Below are 25,910 nucleotides of genomic sequence, written 5' to 3'. Positions count from 1 at the left end.
ACTGGGCTCACTGTAACTCAATGACTAACTGCCCTCTCAGTCCCTGACTGGGCTCACTGTAACTCAATGACTAACTACACCCTCAGTCCCTGACTGGGCTCACTGTAACTCAATGACTAACTACCCTCAGTCCCTGACTGGGCTCACTGTAACTCAATGACTAACTCCCCTCTCAGTGCCTGACTGGGCTCACTGTAACTCAATGACTAACTACCCTCTCAGTCCCTGACTGGGCTCACTGTAACTCAATGACTAACTACCCTCTCAGTCCCTGACTGGGCTCACTGTAACTCAATGACTAACTACCCTCAGTCCCTGACTGGGCTCACTGTAACTCAATGACTAACTACCCCCTCAGTCCCTGACTGGGCTCACTGTAACTCAATGACTAACTACCCTCTCAGTCCCTGACTGAGCTCACTGTAACTCAATGACTAACTACCCTCTCAGTCCCTGACTGGGCTCACTGTAACTCAATGATTAACTACCCTCAGTCCCTGACTGGGCTCACTGTAACTCAATGACTAACTACCCTCTCAGTCCCTGACTGGGCTCACTGTAACTCAATGACTAACTACCCTCTCAGTCCCTGACTGGGCTCACTGTCACTCAATGACTAACTCCCCTCAGTCCCTGACTGGGCTCACTGTAACTCAATGACTAACTACCCTCAGTCCCTGACTGGGCTCACTGCAACTCAATGACTAACTACCCTCTCAGTCCCTGACTGGGCTCTCTGTAACTCAATGACTAACTACCCTCTCAGTCACTGACTGGGCTCACTGTAACTCAATGACTCACTACCCTCTCAGTCCTTGACTGGGCTCACTGTAACTCAATGACTAACTACCCTCTCAGTCCCTGAGTGGGCTCACTGTAACTCAATGACTACCCTCTCAGTCCCTGGCTGGGCTCACTGTAACTCAATGACTAACTACCCTCTCAGTCTCTGACTGGGCTCACTGTAACTCAATGACTAACTACCCTCTCAGTCCCTGACTGGGCTCACTGTAACTCAATGACTAACTACCCTCTCAGTCCCTGACTGGGCTCACTGTAACTCAATGACTAACTACCCTCTCAGTCCCTGACTGGGCTCACTGTAACTCAATGACTAACTACCCTCTCAGACCCTGACTGGGCTCACTGTAACTCAATGACTAACTACCCTCTCAGTCCCTGACTGGGCTCACTGTAACTCAATGACTAACTACCCCCTCAGTCCCTGACTGGGCTCACTGTAACTCAATGACTAACTACCCTCTCAGTCCCTGGCTGGGCTCACTGTAACTCAATGACTAACTACCCTCTCAGTCCCTGACTGGGCTCACTGTAACTTAATGACTAACTACCCCCTCAGTCCCTGACTGGGCTCACTGTAACTCAATTACTAACTGCCCTCTCAGTCCCTGACTGGGCTCACTGTAACTCAATGACTAACCACACTCTCAGTCCTTGACTGGGCTCACTGTAACTCAATGACTAACTACCCTCAGTCCCTGACTGGGCTCACTGTAACTCAATGAGTAACTACCCTCTCAGTCCCTGACTGGGCTCACTGTAACTCAATGACTATCTACCCTCAGTCCCTGACTGGGCTCACTGTAACTCAATGACTAACTACCCTCTCAGTCCCTGACTGGGCTCACTGTAACTCAATGACTAACTACCCTCAGTCACTGACTGGGCTCACTGTAACTCAATGACTAACTACCCTCTCAGTCCCTGACTGGGCTCACTGTAACTCAATGACTAACTACCCTCTCAGTCCCTGACTGGGCTCACTGTAACTCAATGACTAACTACCCTCTCAGTCCCTGACTGGGCTCACTGTAACTTAATGACTAACTACCCCCTCAGTCCCTGACTGGGCTCACTGTAACTCAATGACTAACTACCCTCTCAGTGCCTGACTGGGCTCACTGTAACTCAATGACTAACTACCCTCAGTCCCTGACTGGGCTCATTGTAACTCAATGACTAACTACCCTCTCAGTCTCTGACTGGGCTCACTGTAACTCAATGACTAACTACCCCCTCAGTCCCTGACTGGGCTCACTGTAACTCAATGACTAACTACCCTCTCAGTCTCTGACTGGGCTCACTGTAACTCAATGACTAACTACCCTCTCAGTCCCTGACTGGGCTCACTGTAACTCAATGACTAACTACCCTCTCAGTCCCTGACTGGGCTCACTGTAACTCAATGACTAACTACCCTCTCAGTCCCTGACTGGGCTCACTGTAACTCAATGACTAACTACCCCCTCAGTCACTGACTGGGCTCACTGTAACTCAATGACTAACTGCCCTCTCAGACCCTGACTGGGCTCACTGTAACTCAATGACTAACTACCCTCTCAGTCCCTGACTGGGCTCACTGTAACTCAATGACTAACTGCCCTCTCAGTCCCTGACTGGGCTCACTGTAACTCAATGACTAACTACCCTCTCAGTCCCTGACTGGGCTCACTGTAACTCAATGACTAACTGCCCTCTCAGTCACTGACTGGGCTCACTGTAACTCAATGACTAACTACCCTCTCAGTCCCTGACTGGGCTCACTGTAACTCAATGACTAACTACCCTCTCAGACCCTGACTGGGCTCACTGTAACTCAATGACTAACTACCCTCAGTCTCTGACTGGGCTCACTGTAACTCAATGACTAACTACCCCCTCAGTCACTGACTGGGCTCACTGTAACTCAATGACTAACTACCCTCTCAGTCCCTGACTGGGCTCACTGTAACTCAATGACTAACTACCCCCTCAGTCACTGACTGGGCTCACTGTAACTCAATGACTAACTACCCTCTCAGTGCCTGACTGGGCTCACTGTAACTCAATGACTAACTACCCTCTCAGTGCCTGACTGGGCTCACTGTAACTCAATGACTAACTACCCTCTCAGACCCTGACTGGGCTCACTGTAACTCAATGACTAACTGCCCTCTCAGACCCTGACTGGGCTCACTGTAACTCAATGACTAACTACCCTCTCAGTCCCTGACTGGACTCACTGTAACTCAATGACTAACTACCCTCAGTCCCTGACTGGGCTCACTGTAACTCAATGACTGACTACCCTCTCAGTCCCTGACTGGGCTCACTGTAACTCAATGACTAACTACCCTCTCAGTCCCTGACTGGGCTCACTGTAACTCAATGACTAACTACCCTCAGACCCTGACTGGGCTCACTGTAACTCAATGACTGACTACCCTCTCAGTCCCTGACTGGGCTCACTGTAACTCAATGACTAACTACCCTCTCAGTCCCTGACTGGGCTCACTGTAACTCAATGACTAACTGCCCCCTCAGTCCCTGACTGGGCTCACTGTAACTCAATGACTAACTACCCTCTCAGTCCCTGACTGGGCTCACTGTAACTCAATGACTGACTACCCCCTCAGTCCCTGACTGGGCTCACTGTAACTCAATGACTAACTACCCTCAGACCCTGACTGGGCTCACTGTAACTCAATGACTGACTACCCCCTCAGTCCCTGACTGGGCTCACTGTAACTCAATGACTAACTACCCTCTCAGTGCCTGACTGGGCTCACTCTACTTCAGTTAAAAGCAAAGTTAACTACTTCCTGTTTGGGCCTCTTTTGGCCCAGGATCTTCTTCCCACTTGGATGTTTTGGCAAGAAAGCCCCAACCGCTTCCCCACTCAGACCACCAGTTAAAATAGCAGTACGTCCCCAATGACCTCATCTGGGCGCGATCTGTATATTTAAAGACGGAGCACACCTTGTGAAGGATAGATTGGCCACAGAGGGGGTGCAGCACAGATTCACCAGAATGATACTGGGGATAAAAGGGTTAAGCTATGAGGCCAGGTTGCATCGACTAGGCTTGTATTCTCTGGTGTATAGAAGATTAAGGGGTGATCTAATCGAGGTGTTTAAGTTGATTGAAGAAGTTGATGGAAACTATTTCTTCTGGTGGGGTAGTCTAGAACAATTTAGAGCCAGGCCGTTCAGGGGTGATGTCAGGAAGCACTTCTTCACACAAAGGGTGGTGGAAATCTGGAACTCTCTCCCCCAAAAAGCTGTGGATGCTGGGGGTCGATTGAAAATTTCATCTACTGAGAATGATAGATTTTTTGATTGGTTAAATCTGTGTTCCCTGGTTAAATCTGTGTTCCCTGGTTAAACCTGTGTTCCCTGGTTAAACCTGTGTTCCCTGGTTAAACCTGTGTTCCCTGGTTAAACCTGTGTTCCCTGGTTAAATCTGTGTTCCCTGGTTAAATCTGTGTTCCCTGGTTAAATCTGTGTTCCCTGGTTAAATCTGTGTTCTCTGGTTAAATCTGTGTTCCCTGGTTAAATCTGTGTTCTCTGGTTAAATCTGTGTTCTCTGGTTAAATCTGTGTTCTCTGGTTAAATCTGTGTTCCCTGGTTAAATCTGTGTTCCCTGGTTAAATCTGTGTTCCCTGGTTAAATCTGTGTTCCCTGGTTAAATCTGTGTTCCCTGGTTAAACCTGTGTTCCCTGGTTAAACCTGTGTTCCCTGGTTAAATCTGTGTTCCCTGGTTAAATCTGTGTTCCCTGGTTAAATCTGTGTTCCCTGGTTAAATCTGTGTTCCCTGGTTAAATCTGTGTTCTCTGGTTAAATCTGTGTTCCCTGGTTAAATCTGTGTTCCCTGGTTAAATCTGTGTTCTCTGGTTAAATCTGTGTTCTCTGGTTAAATCTGTGTTCCCTGGTTAAATCTGTGTTCCCTGGTTAAATCTGTGTTCCCTGGTTAAATCTGTGTTCCCTGGTTAAATCTGTGTTCCCTGGTTAAATCTGTGTTCCCTGGTTAAACCTGTGTTCCCTGGTTAAATCTGTATTCTCTGGTTAAATCTGTGTTCCCTGGTTAAATCTGTATTCTCTGGTTAAACCTGTGTTCTCTGGTTAAATCTGTATTCTCTGGTTAAATCTGTGTTCCCTGGTTAAACCTGTGTTCCCTGGTTAAACCTGTGTTCCCTGGTTAAACCTGTGTTCCCTGGTTAAACCTGTGTTCCCTGGTTAAACCTGTGTTCCCTGGTTAAACCTGTGTTCCCTGGTTAAATCTGTGTTCCCTGGTTAAACCTGTGTTCCCTGGTTAAACCTGTGTTCCCTGGTTAAACCTGTGTTCCCTGGTTAAACCTGTGTTCCCTGGTTAAATCTGTGTTCCCTGGTTAAATCTGTGTTCCCTGGTTAAACCTGTGTTCCCTGGTTAAACCTGTGTTCCCTGGTTAAACCTGTGTTCCCTGGTTAAACCTGTGTTCCCTGGTTAAACCTGTGTTCCCTGGTTAAACCTGTGTTCCCTGGTTAAACCTGTGTTCCCTGGTTAAACCTGTGTTCCCTGGTTAAACCTGTGTTCCCTGGTTAAACCTGTGTTCCCTGGTTAAATCTGTGTTCCCTGGTTAAATCTGTGTTCCCTGGTTAAACCTGTGTTCCCTGGTTAAACCTGTGTTCCCTGGTTAAATCTGTGTTCCCTGGTTAAACCTGTGTTCCCTGGTTAAATCTGTGTTCCCTGGTTAAACCTGTGTTCCCTGGTTAAATCTGTGTTCCCTGGTTAAACCTGTGTTCCCTGGTTAAACCTGTGTTCCCTGGTTAAACCTGTGTTCCCTGGTTAAACCTGTGTTCCCTGGTTAAACCTGTGTTCCCTGGTTAAACCTGTGTTCCCTGGTTAAACCTGTGTTCCCTGGTTAAATCTGTGTTCCCTGGTTAAATCTGTGTTCCCTGGTTAAACCTGTGTTCCCTGGTTAAACCTGTGTTCCCTGGTTAAACCTGTGTTCTCTGGTTAAATCTGTGTTCCCTGGTTAAATCTGTGTTCCCTGGTTAAATCTGTGTTCCCTGGTTAAATCTGTGTTCCCTGGTTAAACCTGTGTTCCCTGGTTAAACCTGTGTTCTCTGGTTAAATCTGTGTTCCCTGGTTAAATCTGTGTTCCCTGGTTAAATCTGTGTTCCCTGGTTAAATCTGTGTTCCCTGGTTAAATCTGTGTTCCCTGGTTAAATCTGTGTTCCCTGGTTAAACCTGTGTTCCCTGGTTAAATCTGTGTTCCCTGGTTAAACCTGTGTTCCCTGGTTAAACCTGTGTTCCCTGGTTAAACCTGTGTTCCCTGGTTAAACCTGTGTTCCCTGGTTAAACCTGTGTCCTTTCACCCTTGGCACCTGGGATTTAATTTAAACTGAAGGGATGAAAGATATTTTACAATCCAAAGTGAAATGATATTTTTGCTAAGATGAGACCCGTGTTTAAAAACTATCCATAATTTGACAGTAATTGACAAATAAATTTACAATCTCATTCATAATTCGCAAGGAAGGTAGGCGTGGGAAATACAACGGAGGGCGCTTTAACTTGTACCTTGCCCGAGTTGGGAGAAGGCTTTACCTTGTATCTAATCTGCACTACACATGAACTGGGAGTGGTTGATTGGAAGTTGTAGAGGATGCTTTATATTGTATCTAACCTGTATGGTCCTTGAGTTGGGAGTGGTTGATGGGGAGTTGTAGAGGGAACTTTACCTTGTACCTAATCTTGACTATACTTGACCTGGGAGTGGTTGATGGGGAGAGAGTCTTACCTTGTATCTAATCTATATTTATCTGTATTGTACCTGAGCTGGCAATGGGTGATGGAGTATTGTAGAGGGAGCTTCCTCTTGTATCTAACCGGCACTATACAGTGCTACGACTTGTTCCTGGGGAGTTGTATTGGGGGCCGTATCTTATATCTGCCCTGTAATGTGTCTGAGCTGGGGATAGTTAGTATAAGAGGAGCTTTCCAGCATGTAACTGACCTGTACTGGGAGTACTGTGAACAGCGCTGGTCTCCATATTATAAAAAGGATATAGAGGCACTGGAGAAGGTGCAGAGACGGATTATACCAGAAATGAGAGTTTATACTTATCAGGAAAGATGGAACAGGCTGGGGCTCTTTTCTCTGGAAAAGAGAAGGCTGAGGGGTGACGTAGAGGTCTTTTAGATTATGAAAGAGTTTGAAGGGTAGATGTAGAGAATATGTTTCCACTCGCAGGGGAGTCCAGAACTAGGGACCATCAATTATATATAAATCCAATCGGGAATTCAGGAGAAACTTCTTCACCCAGAGAGTGGTTCGAATGTGGAACTCGATACCACAGGGAGGAGTTGAGGTGAATAGTATAGATGGATTTAAGGAGAAGCTGGATAAACACCTGAGGGAGAAAGGAATTGAAGGATATATTGATAGGGTGAGATGAAGAGGAGTGGGAGGAGGCTGGTGTGGAGCATAAACACCAGCACGGCCCAGGTGGGCCAAATGGCCTGTTTCTGTGTTGTAAATACTATGTGCAACAGCTGACCTGGGAGTGATGTTAACAGTGGGTGCAAAAAAAGTAGGGTACATGTTTAATTCCCCAACAATATGGTCTCTTATCTCAGTGGACATTAAAAAGAACAAAGGGTGTTTATTTCCGTGGCATAACTAAGACCGCCTATTTCCACCTCCGTATCATCGCCCGTCTCCGCCCCTGCCTCAGCTCATCTGTTGCTGAAACCTCCATCCATGCCTTTGTTACCTCTAGACTTGACTATTCCAACGCACTCCTGGCTGCCCTCCCACATTTGACCCTACATAAACTTGAGGTCATCCAAAACTCTGCTGCCCGTGTCCTAACTCGCACCAAGTCCCATTCCCCCATCACCCTTGTGCTTGCTGACCTACATTGGCTCCCGGTTAAGCAACGCCTTTGATTTCAAAAGTCTCATCCTTGTTTTCAAATCCCTCCATGGCCTCGCCCTTCCCTAACTCTGTAATCTCCTCCAGCCCCACAACCCCCTGAGATATCTGCGCTCCTCCAATTCTGCCCTCTTGAGCATCCCTGATTTTAATCGCTCCACCATCGGTGGCCGTGCCTTCGGTGGGCCCGAAGTTCTGGAATTCCCTCCCTAAACCTCTCCGCCTCGCTACCTCTCTTTCCTCCTTTAAGATGCTCCTTAAAACCTACCTCTTTGACCAAGCTTTTGGTCACCTGCCCTAATTTATCCTTATGTGGCTCGGTGTCAATTTTTTTTTGTCTTTTAATACTGCTGTGCAGCACCTTGGGACGTTTTACATAGAAACATAGAAGATAGGAGCAGGAGTGGGCCATTCGGCCCCTCGAGCCTGCTCCGCCATTCAATGCGATCATGGCTGATCATCCAAATTCAGTACCCTGTCCCTGCCTTCTCCCCATACCCCTTGATCCCTACGTTTTACTATGTTAAAGGTGCTATATAAATACAAGCTGCTGTTGTTATTTGATGAGAACATCATTTGTTATGTGCTCTGAAGATGACTCAGTGACACATTTGACTTGGTGTAAAAATAGGAATTCAAGGTTATTTCAACAAAGATACTTTAATCTGCGACTTGGATACAATACCTGTCTAGACTCAAACTGTCAGATTATACTGTTGCTGTGATAACTCTCCTCCTAAATACTACTCGCAGTGAAAAGTAACAATTTTAACAGTGGGACTTGAGCATGATATCGCATAACTACAACCAGTGACTGCGGCTTGTTAATTGTGTTAAAGAAAAATTTGCAGGGCTACGGGGAAGAGCAGGGGGAGTGGGACTTAATTGGAGAGCTCCTTCAAAGAGCTGGCACAGGCACAATAGGCCAAGTGGCCCCCTTCTGTGCTGTAGGATTCGATGTTGCACTTGTTTTAGGATTCATTAAAGTCTAGGATTGAATGATCATGGAACAGACTTAAAACAACTCTACGTACAGCAGGAATCAGCCTCTCCTGCTAACTTACAAGCTCCCATCTTGCAGACCGACTGGCCTTATCCAGTCTGGTTATGACTAGGTGCTTGATGAACCCAGGGTCAGATACTAATCGTCATCAGTTGAGGAGCAGTGAACCAGAGTTGTTTGTCTGCAGCTCTGATCATGAGCTGCCACACTGCAACCTGAGGAGGGAGCACAGATCAACAAATGTAAGGCATGTTTTAACTGTACTGAAGTTACATGAATGTGGCCTATATTGATGTGTGTCGTCTTTCTTACTCAAATGGTGTTAATTAACACACGTGGACTGGAGAAGTGTGTGGCCCATTGGTGGGAAAATAAGTCATTGGTACTTATTTGCTTTTGATTATATTTTCCATCAGGCACATTTCCTCCACAGACACGATGGGCTGAATGGCCTCCTCCTGTACCGTACATTTCCATGATTCTATGATATTTGTACCCAGTAAGAGAAAAGAACTGAAATTAAAATTCCATATCATTTAAAGGAGCAATTTCATGAGTATTTGAAATGACAAATTTAAAAAAAAGGGTTAAGGGCAGGGAAATGGCATTCTGGTAGATGGCGCCACTCGAGAAGCTAGCATCGGCACAGACAAGATGGGCTGAATGGCCCCCGTCAGCACTGCAGTCTCTGACTGTCAGAGGGCGGGTGGCTGTCCCCAGGGTCGAATCCTTTACCCATTTCCAGAATAGCTTGGACTTACTCCAGGTGTCAGCCGTGGCTCAGTGGGCAGCACTCGCCCCTCTGTCTCAGAAGGTTGTGGGTTCAAGTCCCACCTCAGAGACTGGAGCACAAAAGGCCAGGCTGACACTCCCAGTGCCGGTACCGAGGGAGTGCTGCACTGTCGGAGGTGCCGTCTTTCAGATGAGTCGTTAAACCGAGGCCCCGTCTGCTCTCTCAGGGGGATGTAAAAGATCCCATGGCACTATTCCGAAGAAGAGCAGCGGAGTTATCCCCGGTGTCCTGGCCAATATTTATCCCTCAATCAACATCACCAGAACAGATTATCTGGGTCATTATCACATTGCTGTTTGTGGAAGCTTGCTGTGCGCAAATTGGCTGCCGCGTTTCCTACATTACATCAGGCCGGTTGCTGCCACCGCGTTGCTCCTCATTCACTATAGTTTCCATGAACTTTGATATGATTGGCAGTATGGATGTGGTCCACACCTATGGGGGTATTAATACAGAATGAAGTTTTGATATCTTCCTCTTGGGTAGGATAACCCTGGTCGTGGAAACTGATGGACCAGGAGAGGATCTTGAGATGGGGCTTCGAGAACCTGAGCAACCCCTCAGGTATCAGCCGCGGCTCAGTGGGCAGCACTCTCGCCTCTGAGGCAGTAGGTTGTGGGTTCAAGTCCCACTCCAGAGACTTGAACGCAAAAATCTAGTCTGACACTCCAGTGCAGTACTGAGGGAGCGCTGCACAGTCGGAGTTGTTGTCTTTCGGATGAGACGCTAAACCGAGGCCCCCGTCTGCCCTCTCAGGTGGGCGTAAAAGGTCCCACGGCACTATTTCGAAGAAGAGCAGGAGAGTTATCCCTGGTGTCCTGGCCAATATTTATCCCTCAATCAACATCACTAAACACAGATTATCTGGTCATTGCTGTTGTGGGAGCTTGCTGTGCACAAATTAGCTGCCGCGTCTTCTACACTTCAAAAGTACTTCATTGGCTGTAAAGCGCTTTGGGATTTCCTGAGGCTGTGAAAGGCGCTATAGAAATGCAAGTGTTTCTTTCTTTCCCCAATTGCGTTACTGCCCATTTCATTGGGTGTCCCTGTAGCTGGCCTTTAATTTCAAATTACTTTATCAGGACACCTTGCTGAAGATGTGCCATCCGAATCCATTCTTTTCAAGGGCAGTGAAAACAGGGTTGGGACTGATGTTGAAGGCGGAATTGACTATCTCCCACGAAGCTTGTTTGAGGAACGCCTACTTTTGGGCAAATCTTGAACTTCTGCTTCTGACGACAGAGTCTTGAGAGCTAAGTCAATCCAGGCAAATCGTTCACTGTGGTGAAGGCTTCAAATATCAAAGGGAGTGTGGGGGCGGGAGGGGGGGGTGCAAAAGTTTAAAGATTAGGAAATTAGAAATAAGGTAGAATCTTTTCACCCAACTGGGAAGAGAATGGACACAGACAGTGTAAATGGGTTGAGTTTCTGGAGAGCGTTGCTGCCAGAGGCTGCGATTATTTATTGATTTTTTTCACAACTGTTTAAAAGCATCTGTTCAGTGTGTTGGAAGGGAGAAAGTGACAATTATTCTCTTTCCCTGTGAATCGCCAACAACACTCAAGAAGCTCGACACCATCCAGGACAAAGCAGCCCGCTTGATTGGCACCCCATTCACCACCTTAAACATTCACTCCCTCCACCACCGGCGCACCGTGGCTGCAGTGTGTACCATCTACAAGATGCACTGCAGCAACTCGCCAAGGCTTCTTCGGCAGCACCTCCCAAACCCGCGACCTCTTCCACCTAGAAGGACAAGGGCAGCAGGCACATGGGAATACCACCCCCTCCAAGTCACACGCCATCCTGACTTGGACATATATCGCCATTCCTTCATCATCGCTGGGTCAAAATCCTGGAACTCCCTCCCTAACAGCACTGTGGGAGTGCCTTCACCACACGGACTGCAGCGGTTCAAGAAGGCGGCTCACCACCACCTTCTCAAGGGCAACTAGGGATGGGCAATAAATGCTGGCCTTGCCAGCGACGCCCACATCCCATGAACAAATTTTAAAAAATCGCATTCACCCAAGCAAGGATGCAAAATCGATAAATTGCTGCTGCACGTGAGTGTTGGCAATACTAGGGAAGAGATTGATGGTGAAAAAGAAAAAAAGTCTTGCATTTATATAGCGCCTTTCATGACCTCAGGGCGTCCCAAAGTGCTTCACAGCCAAGAAGTACTTTTTGGAGTGTAGTCACTGTTGTGATGTGGGAAACGCGGCAGCTAATTTGCACACAGCAAGCTCCCACGAACAGTAATGACCCGATAATCTGTTTTTAGTGATGTTGGTTGAGGGATAAATATTGGCCCAGGACACCAGTAGGTGGGGTCACTTCTATCAAAGAGGGGGCAGCCCTGTTGGGCCAGTCCCTTGTTCCCAAAAATAAAACTTGGTGTTCTTGGGATATGAGATCAGATTTCTGCTGTCTGTCGGGTTTCGACATCTGCCAAAGCTCGAGCAACAAGCCGGCCCACAGACGCAAAGGGAAAAAGCAGCTCTGCCGAACGGGGTCAGAAACCACACCCCCTCAGGATGTGATAGCCGCTTAATAAATAAAAAGAGACGTTTGAAAGTGGATGCGGCCTTGGATCCCATTCACAAATACACGATGTAAACCAAAAAAGTAACAGCTCGGTGCCATAAGAGATGTAATCTCGCAAAAAAAAACTCCACTGGGCACAATTTGAGTAAGACAAAGCTTTTTATTTTTCCACTGAATTGGTTGCCTGGGATGTTTGCCATGTTTGTTCTACGGAGACTCATTATCTTCCCTAGCAAAGCAAAACATATTTGCACGTTGGACGAATGTATTAGGTAAAGTTACAGAACAGCAGCTCTTAAAAGGGGCTCGCATAATCACTGATATTTATCCTTGCAAACCACAAATCCACTACCATTTTCAATATGGCGACGGACCCCAGTGTGCTGGGATCTTCCTGAAAGAAATGGGCAGTGTTTATTTTTTTATTAATTCACGGGATTTGGACGTCGCTGGCAAGGCCAGCATTTATTGCCCATCCCTAATTGCCCTCGAGACGGTGGTGGTGAGCCGCCGCCTTGAATACAACTGTGTGGCTTGCTAGGCCATTTCAGAGGGCAGTTAAGAGTCAACCACATTGTTGTAGGTCTGGAATCACATATAGGCCAGACCGGGTAAGGGTGGTAGATTTCCTTCCCTAAAGGACATTAGTGAACCAGGTGGGTTTTTACAACAATCCGGTAGTTTCATAGTCACCATTATTGACACTAGCTTTTTATTCCAAATGTATTTAATTATTTGAATTTAAATTCCCCAGCTGCCGTGGTAGGATTTGAACTCATGTCTCCAGATCTCTGTAACCACCCCCCCCCCCCCGAGATATCTGCGCTCCTCTAATTCTGCCCTCTTGAGCATCCCTGATTATAATCGCTCAACCATTGGCGGCCGTGCCTTCAGCTGCCTTGGCCTTAAGCTCTGGAATTCCCTGCCTAACCTCACTACCTCTCTTTCCTCTTTTAAGACGCTCCTTAAAACCTACCTTTTTGACCAAGCTTTTGGTCAACGGCCCTAATTTCTCCTTATGTGGCTCAGTGTCAAATTATTTGTGTTATAACATTCCTGTGCAGCGCCATGGGACATTTTACTACATTAAAGGCGCTATATTGTTGTTGTTGATTATTAGTCCAGGCCTCTAGATTACTAGTCCAGTAACATAACCACTATACTGCCGCGCCCGATAGCACGTTTATTCACGTGTTTAAAAACAGTTCGGTTTTGAAACAGGAAGATTTGCTCCTTGAAACTGTTCAGACACTGAATTCTAGAAAGGAACGCACCTTGCCCCATGATTACATCATTGGTAACGTATTTGCACAGCGTGGCATTGGGTCATACAGACCAGGATGATCCCAGTGTCAATCCTGACCAATCTCAGGCAGGGTGAGACTGAAGAGGCTCAGTATCTCTAAGCAAGGGAGAGGGAAATCGTCCGTGGGTCTCACTCCTGATTGCTTTCTAATGGCTCGTTGTGAAGCGCGTGCACGTTAAGATCAGGTGAGGACAGGATTCATCTCTTGAGAGACACCGTGGTCCAATAGCCTGACAATACTCACTATCTGGATTGGGTTTTACTGAGCGAGACAGCGTGGTCCAATAGCCTGACAATACTCACTATCTGGATTGGGTTTTACTGAGCGAGACAGCGTGGTCCAATAGCCTGACAATACTCACTATCTGGATTGGGTTTTGCTGAGCAAGACAGCGTGGTCCAATAGCCTGACAACACTCTGTCTGGATTGGGTTATACTGAACGAGTCACCATGGTCTATAGATATGTGAAGAGAAAAAGATTGGTGAAGTCAAGCGTTGGTCCCTTGCAGTCAGAATCAGGGGAATTTATAATGGGGAACAAAGAAATGGCAGACCAATTAAATACATACTTTGGTTCTGTCTTCACAAAGGAGGACACAAATAACCTCCCAGAGATGTCGGGGAACATAGGGTCTAATGAGAGTGAAGAATTGAATGAAATCAGCATTTGTAGGGAAATGGTATTAGGGAAATTGACGGGATTGAAGGCCGATAAATCCCCAGGGCCTGATAATCTACATCCTAGGGTACTTAAGGAAGTGGCCCTAGAAATAGTAGATGCATTGCTGGTCATCTTCCAGAATTCTATAGACTCTGGAATAGTTCCCATGGATTGGAGGGTAGCTAATGTAACCCCACTATTTAAAAAAGGTGGTAGTGTAGGTATTGTCGTATACCTATCCAATAACAGAGGTCGACTTGGAAGAACAACAAACAGGTTTTTAATGTTGGATTAGATGAAATACAGCAGACAACATGGATAGATGCAGGAGAGCTGTGGAACAGGTCTTTCCCCAGCGGGGTCGCCACAAGGACTGCCTGGGCAGCCCCGTGGATTCCATGATTGATACGCTTATCAATTAATCCATAAAAAGCGATGAATTAGGATAGTAATGAAAAGGTTTTTATTAACTAAAGAACAGAGCATGCCTCTCGTGGACGACTGGTTCCAAGAAGGAAGTGGGTTGCCGAGCAGCCACCTTTATACCAGGTCATGTAGGCGGAGCCATGGGTGGAGCCAGCTGAGGCATGCATTGGTACACAGTGAGTAGCAAGAGGTAACAATGTGCAATAACGATAACAGTAGTGAACAACAGTGAACAACAATGAAAACAATAACAGTGGTTTACCACATTCACCCCTTGTTTAAAATTGAGTCCGGCGGGGTGAAGTGTACTAAAAGTTCGTGTAGGTAAGTCTATCAGGAGGCCTTGTATGCCGTCCTGATCGTCGTAGCAGCGGCGGTGGTGGTGCAGTATCCAACGTCGAATCTGGTGTCTGAGTGGTCAACGAAGGGTCCTGGGGCTCCGGCATGCCGTCTACAGGGGTTGGGTTGGGAGAAGTGGTGGAGAATAACGGTGGTGATTCAGGGGCGCCCGAGGGTGCGAGGTCTCGTATGGAGACCGTGTCCTCCCGCCCGTCTGGGTATGCCACGTAGGCATACTGGGGGTTGGCGTGTAGGAGGTTCACCCTCTCGACCAGGGGGTCCGTTTTATGGGTCCTCACGTGCCTCCACAGTAGGACGGGCCCAGGAGAAGTCAGCCATGTCGGTAGCGAGGTTCCCGATGTGGACTTCCTGGGGAAAACGAACATTTGCTCATGAGGGGTGGCATTAGTGGCAGTACAAAGCAGTGACTGGATGGAGTGGAGCGCCGCAGGGAGGACCTCCTGCCAGCGAGAGGTCGGAAGGCCCTTAGATTTTAAGGCTAAGAGGACGGCCTTCCAAACCGTCGCGTTCTCTCTTTCCACCTGGCCGTTCCCCCAGGGGTTGTAGCTGGTGGTCCTGCTCGTAGCAATACCTCTCGCGAGCAGGAACTGACGAAGTGCGTCGCTCATGAAAGATGAGCCCCGGTCGCTATGTATATAGCTAGGGAACCCGAACAAGGCGAAGAGGTCATTCAGACATTTGATGACCGTGGTACTGGTCATGTCTGGGCAAGGGATGGCAAAAGGGAAACGGGAGTACTCATCAACTATGTTGAGGAAGTACACGTTGCGGTCAGAGGAAGGGAGAGGCCCCTTAAAGTCGATGCTCAAGCGCTCGAAGGGGCGAGTGGCCTTGATCAGGCGTGCTCTGTCTGGCCTATAAAAATGCGGTTTGCATTCGGCACAGATTTGGCAGTTCCTGGTCATAGTCCTGACCTCCTCGATGGAGTAGGGCAGGTTGCGGGCCTTAATGAAGTGGCAGAATCTGGTGACCCCGGGGTGGCAGAGGTCATTGTGGAGGGTCTGCAGTCTATCAACTTGCGCGTTGGCGCATGTACCTCGTGATAGAGCATCTGGGGGCTCATTGAGTTTCCCGGGCCGGTACAAGATATCGTAATTGTAGGTGGAGAGTTCAATTCTCCACCTCAAGATCTTGTCGTTCTTGATTTTGCCCCTCTGCTTATTATTGAACATAAAAGCAACTGAACGCTGGTCAGTGAGAAGGGTAAATCGTTTTCTGGCCAGGTAATGCCTCCAGTGTCGCACCGCTTCCACAATAGCCTGGGCCTCCTTTTCGACAGAGGAGTGTCGAATCTCGGGGCCCTGGAGGGTCCTTGAGAAAAAGGCCACGGGTCTCCCCGCCTGGTTAAGGGTCGCAGCTAGGGCGAAGTCGGATGCATCGCTCTCCACTTGGAAAGCGTGCATTGTGGCCTTCGCAATATCACTCTTAATAAGAGTGAAGGCTGCACACGCCTCTGATGTCAGGGGGAAGGAGGTGGACTTGATGAGGGGTCTGGCTTTGTCCGCATAGTTGGGCACCCACTGAGCATAGTAAGAGAAAAACCCCAGGCATCTCTTCAGTGCTTTTTGGCAGTGGGGGAGGGGGAGCTCCATAAGGGGGCGCATTCTGTCGGGGTCGGGGCCGATGACTCCGTTCTCCACTACGCAGCCGAGAATGGCAAGGCGCGTGGTGCGAAACATACATTTCTCCTTATTGTATGTTAGATTCAGCCGCTGGGCCGTACGGAGGAATTTCTCTAGATTAACGTCATGGTCCTGCTGATCGTGGCCGCAGATGGTGACATTATCCAGATAGGGAAAGGTGGCCTGCAGCGCGTTCTGGTCAACCATCCGGTCCATCTCCCTTTGGAAGACCGAAACCCCGTTGGTGACGCCGAAGGGAACCCTAAGGAAGTGGTAGAGGCGGCCGTTTGCCTCGAAGGCAGTATACTGGCGGTCCTCAGGGCGGATAGGGAGTTGGTGGTATGCTGACTTAAGGTCAATGGTGGAGAATACCCTGTATTGCGCAATCTGATTGACCATATCAGATATGCGGGGAAGGGGGTACGCGTCCAGCTGAGTGTACCGGTTTATGGTTTGGCTGTAGTCAATGACCAGGCGGTGTTTATTGCCGGTCTTAACGACTACAACCTGGGCTCGCCAGGGGCTGGTGCTCCCTTCGATAATGCCCTCCTTCAGGAGCCGCTCCACCTCAGAGCTAATAAAAGCTCTGTCCCCGGCCCGGCGCTGTACCGCTGCTCTTGGTAGCGATGGGTTTACAGTCGCGGGTGAGGTTAGCGAACAAGGGAGGGGGGGAGACTTTGAGTGTGGAAAGACTGCAAATGGTGCGCGGCGGGCGATTTAAAAGCTGTTGGTTGCAGACTGTGAGTGGGGGGAGGGGTCCACCGTATGCCAATGTGACACTTTTAAGGTGGCACTGAAAATCCAACCCTAGCAGAACGGCAGCGCAAAGACGGGGCAGGACAAGAAGTTTAAAATTTTTATATTCTGTGCCCCTAACCGAAAGGGTCACCACACAGTAGCCGCCGACGTCCGTTGAATGGGACTTGGACGCCATAAAAATCCGATGGCGCGTTGGCAGGACCGTGAGGGAGTGGCTACGCACCGTGTCGGGGTGAATAAAACTCTCCGTGCTCCCGCTGTCAAACAGGCAAGTAGTGGCGCGGCCGTTTACCGTAATGTCCATCATGGACCTGGACAGATGATGAGGGAGAGCTTGATCCAGCGTAACGGAGGCCAGTGTATGGCTGAGTGAGCCGATGTGGTCATCAGACGAGACGGTGGTCGAGTCCGGAGACAAAATGGCGGTTGAGTGCGGCGGACAAAATGGCGGCGGCCATGATTCCGATCCCCACGCGGCTGGAGGTGCACAAAATGGCGGATAAGATGGCTGCCCCCACGGTTAACACGCGGCGCTGCTGGCGTTCGCGGGTTTCCCTCTGCAGGCGTTGGCGTAATGGCCTTTCTTCCCGCAGCCAGAGCAGGTAGCGGTCTTCGCCGGGCAGCGCGCTCTAGGGTGTTTTAACTGGCCACAGAAATAGCATTTTTGGGCCTGGTTACGGGACATCGCTGCAGTAGTTGGTACCGGGGGCGGCGGTCCCAGTTGATTTTGGGACATCGCTGCAGTAGTTGGTACCGGGGGCGGCGGTCCCATGTCCCAAGGTCACGATGACCATGGCGCGGCACCGTTACGTGAGTATGCTTCGAGGTTTCGGTGGGCCGCATCTAATAAGAGCACGAGGGCTACGGCCGTCTTCAGGTCGAGCTCCCTGCTTTCGAGCAGTCTCTGCCGGGAGTAGTCGGACTGGAGGCCCTTAACGAAGGCATCACAGATAAGTCCCTCCGCGTGCGCCGCAGCCGATACCGCCTTACAGTCGCAGTCCCTGCAGAGTGTCTGTAACGCCCGTAAAAATGCCTCTACCGATTCCCCCGGTTGCTGCCAGCGGGATCCCAGGAGGTGTCTGGCGTAAATCGTATTCACTGGGCGCGTGTATTGCCCTTTTAGCAGGTCGAGAGCCGCCGTGTACGTAGTAGCGTCCCGGATGAGTGTATATACTTGAGGGCTCACCTGGGCGGTCAGAACTTTTAATTTGTTCTCCTCCGATATCACGGCGGAGGCTTCTAGGAAGGATTCAAAGCAGCTCAGCCAGTGTTCGAAATTGGTAGATGAACCCGCCGCTTGAGGGTCGAGGTCCAGGCATGCTGGTCTGAGGGCTCGCAGCAACGCCTGCTGTTGTTGCTGCTCAGGTGCCGACATTTTAACTTTAGTTAATAAAATTGATACGCTTATCAATTAATCCATAAAAAGCGAATTAGGATAGTAATGAAAACGTTTTTATTAACTAAAGAACAGAGCATGCCTCTCGTGGACGACTGGTTCCAAGAAGGAAGTGGGTTGCCGAGCAGCCACCTTTATACCAGGTCATGTAGGCGGAGCCATGGGTGGAGCCAGCTGAGGCATGCATTGGTACACAGTGAGTAGCAAGAGGTAACAATGTGCAATAACAATAACAGTAGTGAACAACAATGAAAACGATAACAGTGGTTTACCACAGTGATGACGTCATCGCGTTTTCCCGCGCTTGGGGCGGTCACGTGATGTGCGTCATGACGTCATCGCATTCTCCCGCGCTTGGAGCGGTCACGTGCTATGCGCCGTGACGTCACCGCGTTTGTCCGCGCCATCGCGTTTACCCGGCACCCGGCACTGCAGCTGGCCGTTGCGGCCGAAGTCACGGGACGCCGGGATGCCGAACTGGGCCGGTCGCGGGAGCGGAAGGCCGAGCTGGGCCGGCGGCCGTCGCGTTTACCCGCATCCTTAAAGTGGAACGCCCCTTGCATGCAAACAGTATATACACAACGTTGAAGAAAATTATGTACAACAGGTAAGAGACATTCGGTAGTGCCACTACATACGCCCCCCCAGAATTCGCTTCAACGGACAAAGTCAAACGGTGAAGTGGTGCGACTAGCTTGTCCGAAGGAATCCTGTAGTGCCGAGGCGGAGGCTGTTGGGCGGCTGGCGGTCAGGCGGGCGGTCGCACATGGTCTGCCGTAACAACGATGGTGTCCGGTGGTCTTGGCGGTCGTGCTGTCTCGACTTGGCGGGCGAGGTCAAAAGATGCTGGTCGTGAGCAGATCCGTACGCGCGTCGTGGCGAATAAAACGTATCCGTCATGCGAAGAACCGTGGAGACGTGCGACCTCTGCAGCCCATGGTTCGAAGCAGGCGCTGGGGCGAAACAGCTGGCCGCATCATAGTGACTGGCAGGTTTGGTAGACTTGGAACATGGCGCTGCCGGTGTTGTTAGGAAGTCCCCTGTCGAACGAAATCTGCAGGAACGCCGTAACGGGCGGAGGAAATGAACGTGGGTCTAGTCGGTCGGGTAACTCGCTGAGCAGGCGAGCGAACTCATTGGCAGTCGGGAACGCACGGAACAGTGCGTGCCGTAATGTTACTACAGTAATAAAGAAGCGAGTTAACAGTTGCTGCGTTGATCGGTGATCAGGGATGGACAGCAATCGTCCCGCATGGCCGGTCGCGGCCGCGGGATGCCCGTAGACCCGTACCTTGTTGTTCGGAGTGTCGGTTGTTGTTTCGTTCGTGGGGAAAACTGCCGGAAGGGCGGCAACGCCTCGCCTTCACGCCGAACTGCGCGCAGTAGTTTACGCAAACCAGCAGGCTGACGGGCTGGTGCGGCGTCGGCGGGGGATGAGTCATCGCGGTTCGCGAGGGATGGGTCCTCGTGGTTCGCGAGGGATGAGTCCTCGTGGTTCACGAGGGATGGGTCCTCGTGGTTCGCGAGGGATGGGTCCTCGTGACTCGCGAGGAGTGCGTCCTCGTGGTTTGCGGGGGTGAGTCCTCGTGGTATCTCCGCGGGGGCACGCTCCGATCTTGTGGGCCCGAACGTGCTGTACCCGCGCTGTGAGGGGTTTATACTTGCTGTTCCTTGAAGGGTGTCGAGGAGGCGGCCGACCCGAGCGGCGGTAGAGGAGTCGAGTACGGAGACTTCGTTGGTCTGCGCCGTATCGATGTTCTTGGCGAACGGGGCTTCTACCAGTACAAAGCATGAGGGCGATTGTTGCTCCCAGTGTTGCGGTAGCTGAGCGAAACGGCTTCAGCTTCCATGCGTGCTTCTTTTGTGAAAATCGTTCACAAAACTCGGGGTCCGGCTGCGCTGCTTTCGTGAAAAACATGCACGAAAAAAGGGGTCACCAATCGATGTAGGAATTGATGAGCTCCCGTCCTCACGTCGTCTGGTCACCAATGTAGGAATTGGTGGTCGTCGGTTGTTGTTTGCTGGTTGGTGTTCGCCGTGCTCTTCTTCTGTGAAAGTGTTCACACGAATTCGGCTGTGCACGTCGGTCGTCTTCTGTGAAGACGAGGTTCCGGCTGTGCGCTTCTTCCGTGAAAATCGTTCACGGAGACGGGGTCACCAATGTAGGTGTTTGACGAATTCGGCTGTGCACATCCGTCGTCTTCTGAGAAGACGAGGTTCAGGCTGTGTGCTTCTTCCGTGAAAAACGTTCACGGAGGCGGGGTCACCAATGTAGGTATTAGAAACATAGAAACATAGAAGATAGGAGCAGGAGTAGGCCATTCGGCCCTTTGAGCCTGCTCTGCCATTCAACGAGATTATGGCTGATCATCCAAACCCTAGCGCCCGGTCCCTACACTGACAGCCATCCCACCCAAGCCCTATCCCCGTAACCCCACGTATTTAATCCCCCCGAACACTAAGGGCCAATTTTTATCATGGCCAATCAACCTAACCCGCACATCTTTGGACTGTGGGAGGAAACCGGAGCACCCGGAGGAAACCCACGCAAACACGGGGAGAATGTGCAAACTCCACACAGACAGTCACCCGAGGCCGGATTTGAACCCGGGTCCCTGGCGCTGTGAGGCAACAGTGCTAACCACTATGCCACCGTGCCATTGTTGTATACCTATCCAATAACGGAGGTCGACTCGGAAGAACAACAAACAGGTTTTTAATGTTGGATTAGATTAAATACAGCAGACAACGTGGATAGGTGCAGGAGAGCTGTGGAACAGGTCTTTCCCCAGCGGGGACGCCACAAGGACTGCCTGGGCAGCCCCGTGGATCGCGTGATGATGTCATCGCGTTTTCCCGCGCTTGGGGCGGTCACGTGCTATGCGTCATGACGTCACCGCGTTTGTCCGCGTCATCGCGTTTACCCGGCACTGCAGCTGGTCGTTGCGGCCGAAGTCGCGGGAGCGGGAGGCCGAGCCGGGCCGGCGGGCGTGGGAGGCCGAACTGGGCCGGCAGCCGTTGCGGGAGCGGAATGCCGAGCTGGGCCGGCGGCCGGCGCGTTTACCCGCGTCCTTAAAGGGGCAACGCCCCGTGCATGCAAACAATATAACCACAACGTTGAAGAGAATTATGTACAACAGGTAAGAGATATTCGGTAGTGCCACTACAGTAGAGAGAAAATGGGGAATTATAGACCGGTAAGCCTGACATTGGTAGTGGGGAAAATGCTAGAGTCCATTATAAAAGATGTAATAGCAGAGCACTTGGAAAACAGTGACAGGATCGGACAAAGTCAAACTGGATTTACAAAAGGTAAATCATGCTTGACTAATCTACTGAAATGTTTTGAGGATGTAACTGGTAGAATAGATAAGGGAGAACCAGTGGATGTGGTGTATTTGGACTTTCAGAAGGCTTTCGATAAGGTCCCGCATAAGAGATTGGCGTGCAAAGTTAAAGCACATGGGATTGGGGGTAAGGTACTGACTTGGATAGAGAACTGGTTGGCAGACAGGAAGCAAAGAGTTGGAATAAAGGGTCTTTTTCCGAGTGGCAGGCAGTTACTAGTGGGGTACCGCAGGGATCAGTGCTAGGACCCCAGCTATTCACAATATATATAAATGATCTAGACGAGGGAACTAGATGTAATATCTCCAAATTTGCAGACGACACAAAGCTGGGTGGGCGTGTGTGTGCTGTGAGGAGGATGCAGAGAAACTCCAGTATGATTTGGACAGGTTGGGTGATTGGGCAGATGCATGGCAGATGCAGTATAATGTGGATAAATGCGAGGTTATCCACTTTGGTGGGAAAAACAGAAAGACAGATTATTATCTGAATGGCAATAGATTGGGAGAAGGGGAAGTGCAACGAGACCTGGGTGCCCTTGTGCACCAGTCGCTGAAAGTAAGCATGCAGGTGCAGCAGGCGGTTAAGAAGGCAAATGGTATGTTGGCCTTCATAGCGAGAGGGTTTGAGTACAGGAGCAAGGATGTCTTGCAGCAGTTGTACAGGGCCTTGGTGAGACCACACCTTGAGTATTATGTGCAGTTTTGGTCGTCTTATCCTGAGGAAGGATGTTCTTGCCATGGAGGTAGTGCAGCGAAGATTCACCAGACTGATACCTGGGATGGCAGGAATGACGCATGAGGAGAGATTGGGTCGATTGGGCTTATATTCGCTAGAGTTTAGAAGAATGATAAACTTATAAAATTATGAAACTTATAAAATTCTAATAGGACTAGACAGACTAGATGCAGGAAGGCTGTTCCAGATGGCGGGGGAGTCCAGAACCAGGGGTCACAGTCTAAGGATAAGGGGTAAGCCATTTGGGACAGAGATGAGGAGGAATTTCTTCACCCAGAGAGTGGTGAACCTTTGGAATTCTCTACCACAGAAGGCAGTTGAGGCCAACTTATTAAATATATTCAAGAAGGAGTTAGATATATTTCTTAAGGCTAAAGGAAGCAAGGGATATGGGGAGAAAGCAGGGACAGGGTACTGAGTTTGGATGATCAGCCATGATCTCATTAAATGGCGGAACAGGCTCGAGGGGCCGAATGGCCTACTCCTGCTCCTATCTTCTATGTTTCTATGTCCAATAGCCTGACAACACTCACTGTCTGGATTGGGTTTTACTGAACAAGTCACCAATGTCCAATAGCCTGACAACACTCTCTGTCTGGATTGGGCACATTATGATCTGTCTCCTTCTGGAGGTAAGGGGATAAAATTGAAAGAATAAAACAATTAATTATTTTTGAAGTGCAGTGGCTGTTGCTAAGTAGGCAAATGTTCTATCGACAACATTGCACAGCAATGCTGAGTACATTTTTTTTTCAATTTAGTAATATTGATTGAGAAGTTTCGGTCAAGGCATTGGGAGAAGTCCCTGCTCTTCTTCAAATACGCCATGCCGTGCGAACTTTAACAGTCACCTAAACGGGCAGATGGGGCCTCAGCATTCGAGTGTCCACATACTGTGTGAGCCCAAGCCCAACTATGGAATGCAAACCAAAAGAGGTGAGAGAAAGAAAGACAGATTTGCATTTACAGGAAACTTTCGATTTACCGGCACCTAAATAACCAGAAATCTCGGTTAACCGGCAAAATTCAGGAGTAGGTTCAGGTAAGTTTTACTTCATATTGTACTTGCCTTCATCGATCTGTTGCTGTGCAAGGGTGTGGCTGCAGCTGTTGCTAAGCTACAGAGATGCTTGGAACTTGTGGCCATTGTTCTGCACTTGTTGCTGAGCAACAGGGTTTGTTGCTTTATACGGAGCTGTCAGCTCTCCGTATCTTTTACTATAGCTTTCGGTTATCCGGAATTTTTGAAGAACCGGCACCACGTCGGTCCTGTCGTTGCCGGATAAAAAAAGTTTCCTGTATCTCGCGCCTTTCACGACCTCAGGACATCCCAAAGCGCTTTACAGCCAATGAAGTGCTTTTTGAAGTGTAGTCACTGTTGTAATGTAGGAAATGTAGCAGCCAATTTGCGCACAGCAAGCTCCCACAAACAGCAATGTGATAACAACCAGATAATCTGTTGTAGTGATATTGGCTGAGGGATAAATATTGGACAGGACACGGGATAACTCCCCTACTCTTCTTCAAAATAGTGCCATGGGATCTTTAACGCCCACCTGAGAGAGCATAGGGGCGTCGGTTTAATGTCTCATCCAAAAGACGGCACCTTTGACAGTAGAGTGCCCCCTCAGTACTGCACTGGAGCATCAGCCTGGATTTTGGTGCTCAAGTCTCTGGAGTGGGACTTGAACCCGCAACCTTCTGACTCAGAGCCACCTGCATTCAACCTCCACATTTCTTAGCCCCCCCGAGTAATTAGTAACAGATAATTTGGTTCAATGTCGTTGCTACAGTTCAGCCCTTTAAACACAAGAGGCAAGCTCATCGAACTAAAAAGACAGCAGACCATCTGGTAACAGAGGCAGAGAGGCCAAGGCACACATGCACTTTAGTGTCATTACGTCAAGAGCTTCTCCCATTCCCAATTCGCTGTGCTGCGTTACTTGTTTTTTCAGATCTGTTTGTTGTTCTTCAGTTGTGTTATTAAGAACTTCCTGCCTAACTCCATCCTGGGAGCAATGATCACGACGAGGACGACAGCCGTTCAAGAAGGCGGCTCACCGCTAAGCACAGAGCAGCGAAGGACGAACAGCAAATGCGGCCTCATCTTGAGAATTAATCATTTGAAAGGTGGTGGGTGGGGATTTCTCCCCTTCCAGGAAATTCTTAGTGCTTTGAGCTGCAGGCTACTCCTGCCATTCTTAAGTTTGTATTCGATACACCGCCAACTGCTGTAAAGAACGTCTTAGTTGAAATACACTTTACCAACAGATCTTTTTTTAATATTCGTTCACAGGACGTGGGTGTCACTGGCAAGGCCGGCATTTATTGCCCATGCCAAATTGCCCTTGAGAAGGTGGTGGTGAGCCGCCTCCTTGAACCGCTGCAGTCCGTGATACTTCTTTGTAGCGGTCTTTTGGTACAACTGCGTGGCCATTTCAGAGGGCAGTTGAGAGTCAACCACATTGCTGTGGGTCTGGAGTCACATATAGGCCAGACCGGGTAAGGACGGCAGATTTCCTTCCCTAAAGGACATTAGTGAGCCAGATGAGTTTGTACGACAATCGGTAGTTTCATGATCACCATTACTGATACTTGATATTCCAGATTTATTTAATTAACTGAATTAAAATTCCCCAGCTGCCGTGATGGGATTTGAACTCGCGTCTCTGGATCATTAGTCCAGGCCTCTGGATTATTACTAATACAATAGCAAAATACTGCGGATGCTGGAAATCTGAAACAACAACAGGAAATGCTGGAAACACTCAGCGGGCCAGGCAGCATCCGTGGAGAGAGAAACAGAGTTAACGTTTCAGGGACCTTGTTTTTCTCTCTCCACGGATGCTGCCTGACCTGCTGAGTGTTTCCAGCATTTTCTGTTATTATTTCTGCTGGATTACTGGTCCAGTAACATAACCACTATGCTACCGTACCCCTGGGTATATTTTTCTCCGTTCATGACTCTTGCTGATAAAGTAGACATAATTGGGTTGAAATTAGTATTCGACGATAGCGGAAAGTAGGCAAAAACAAATCGGTGGAAAACAGGGAAAAGTGCCAATTTGCTAACATACGTTTTGCGCTACCACTGAAGGCCAACTTCACCACACCCCACCCCCCCCCTCCCCCCCCCCCCCGATCTTCCTGAGGCATGGGCTGTATTTTTATGAATGTTTGAAGGTAATTTAGTTTTAGGAAAGGGAGATCATGTGCTTGAAACTCTTCAGGAACTACGGGCTAGAAAAGA

General features: G+C 49.2%; 1 protein-coding gene across 2 annotated transcripts in view; it reads left to right on the top strand.

Moving 5' to 3' along the window:
* The window catches only part of adat2 (adenosine deaminase tRNA specific 2), an 86,780-nt gene extending 61,375 nt beyond the window's left edge, over window positions 1–25,405 (top strand). The window contains exon 4 of one of the 2 annotated variants that reach the window (XM_085979236.1): window positions 24,957–25,405. In XM_085979236.1, the coding sequence (XP_085835362.1) occupies window positions 24,957–25,166 (210 nt within the window). In that variant the 3' untranslated portion in view covers window positions 25,167–25,405. The remainder of the gene's footprint in view (window positions 1–24,956) is intronic. The other variant, XM_085979238.1, reaches the window with a different exon arrangement.
* The last annotated feature ends 505 nt before the right edge of the window (window positions 25,406–25,910 follow it).

Source organism: Somniosus microcephalus, chromosome 3 (genome assembly GCF_052327205.1).
Source record: "Somniosus microcephalus isolate GS21.2 chromosome 3, FLI_Smic_1.0, whole genome shotgun sequence".
NCBI classification, from domain to species: domain Eukaryota; kingdom Metazoa; phylum Chordata; class Chondrichthyes; order Squaliformes; family Somniosidae; genus Somniosus; species Somniosus microcephalus.
Note: the sequence above shows the minus strand (reverse complement) of the source record. Positions and strands in the feature narration are given on the sequence as shown.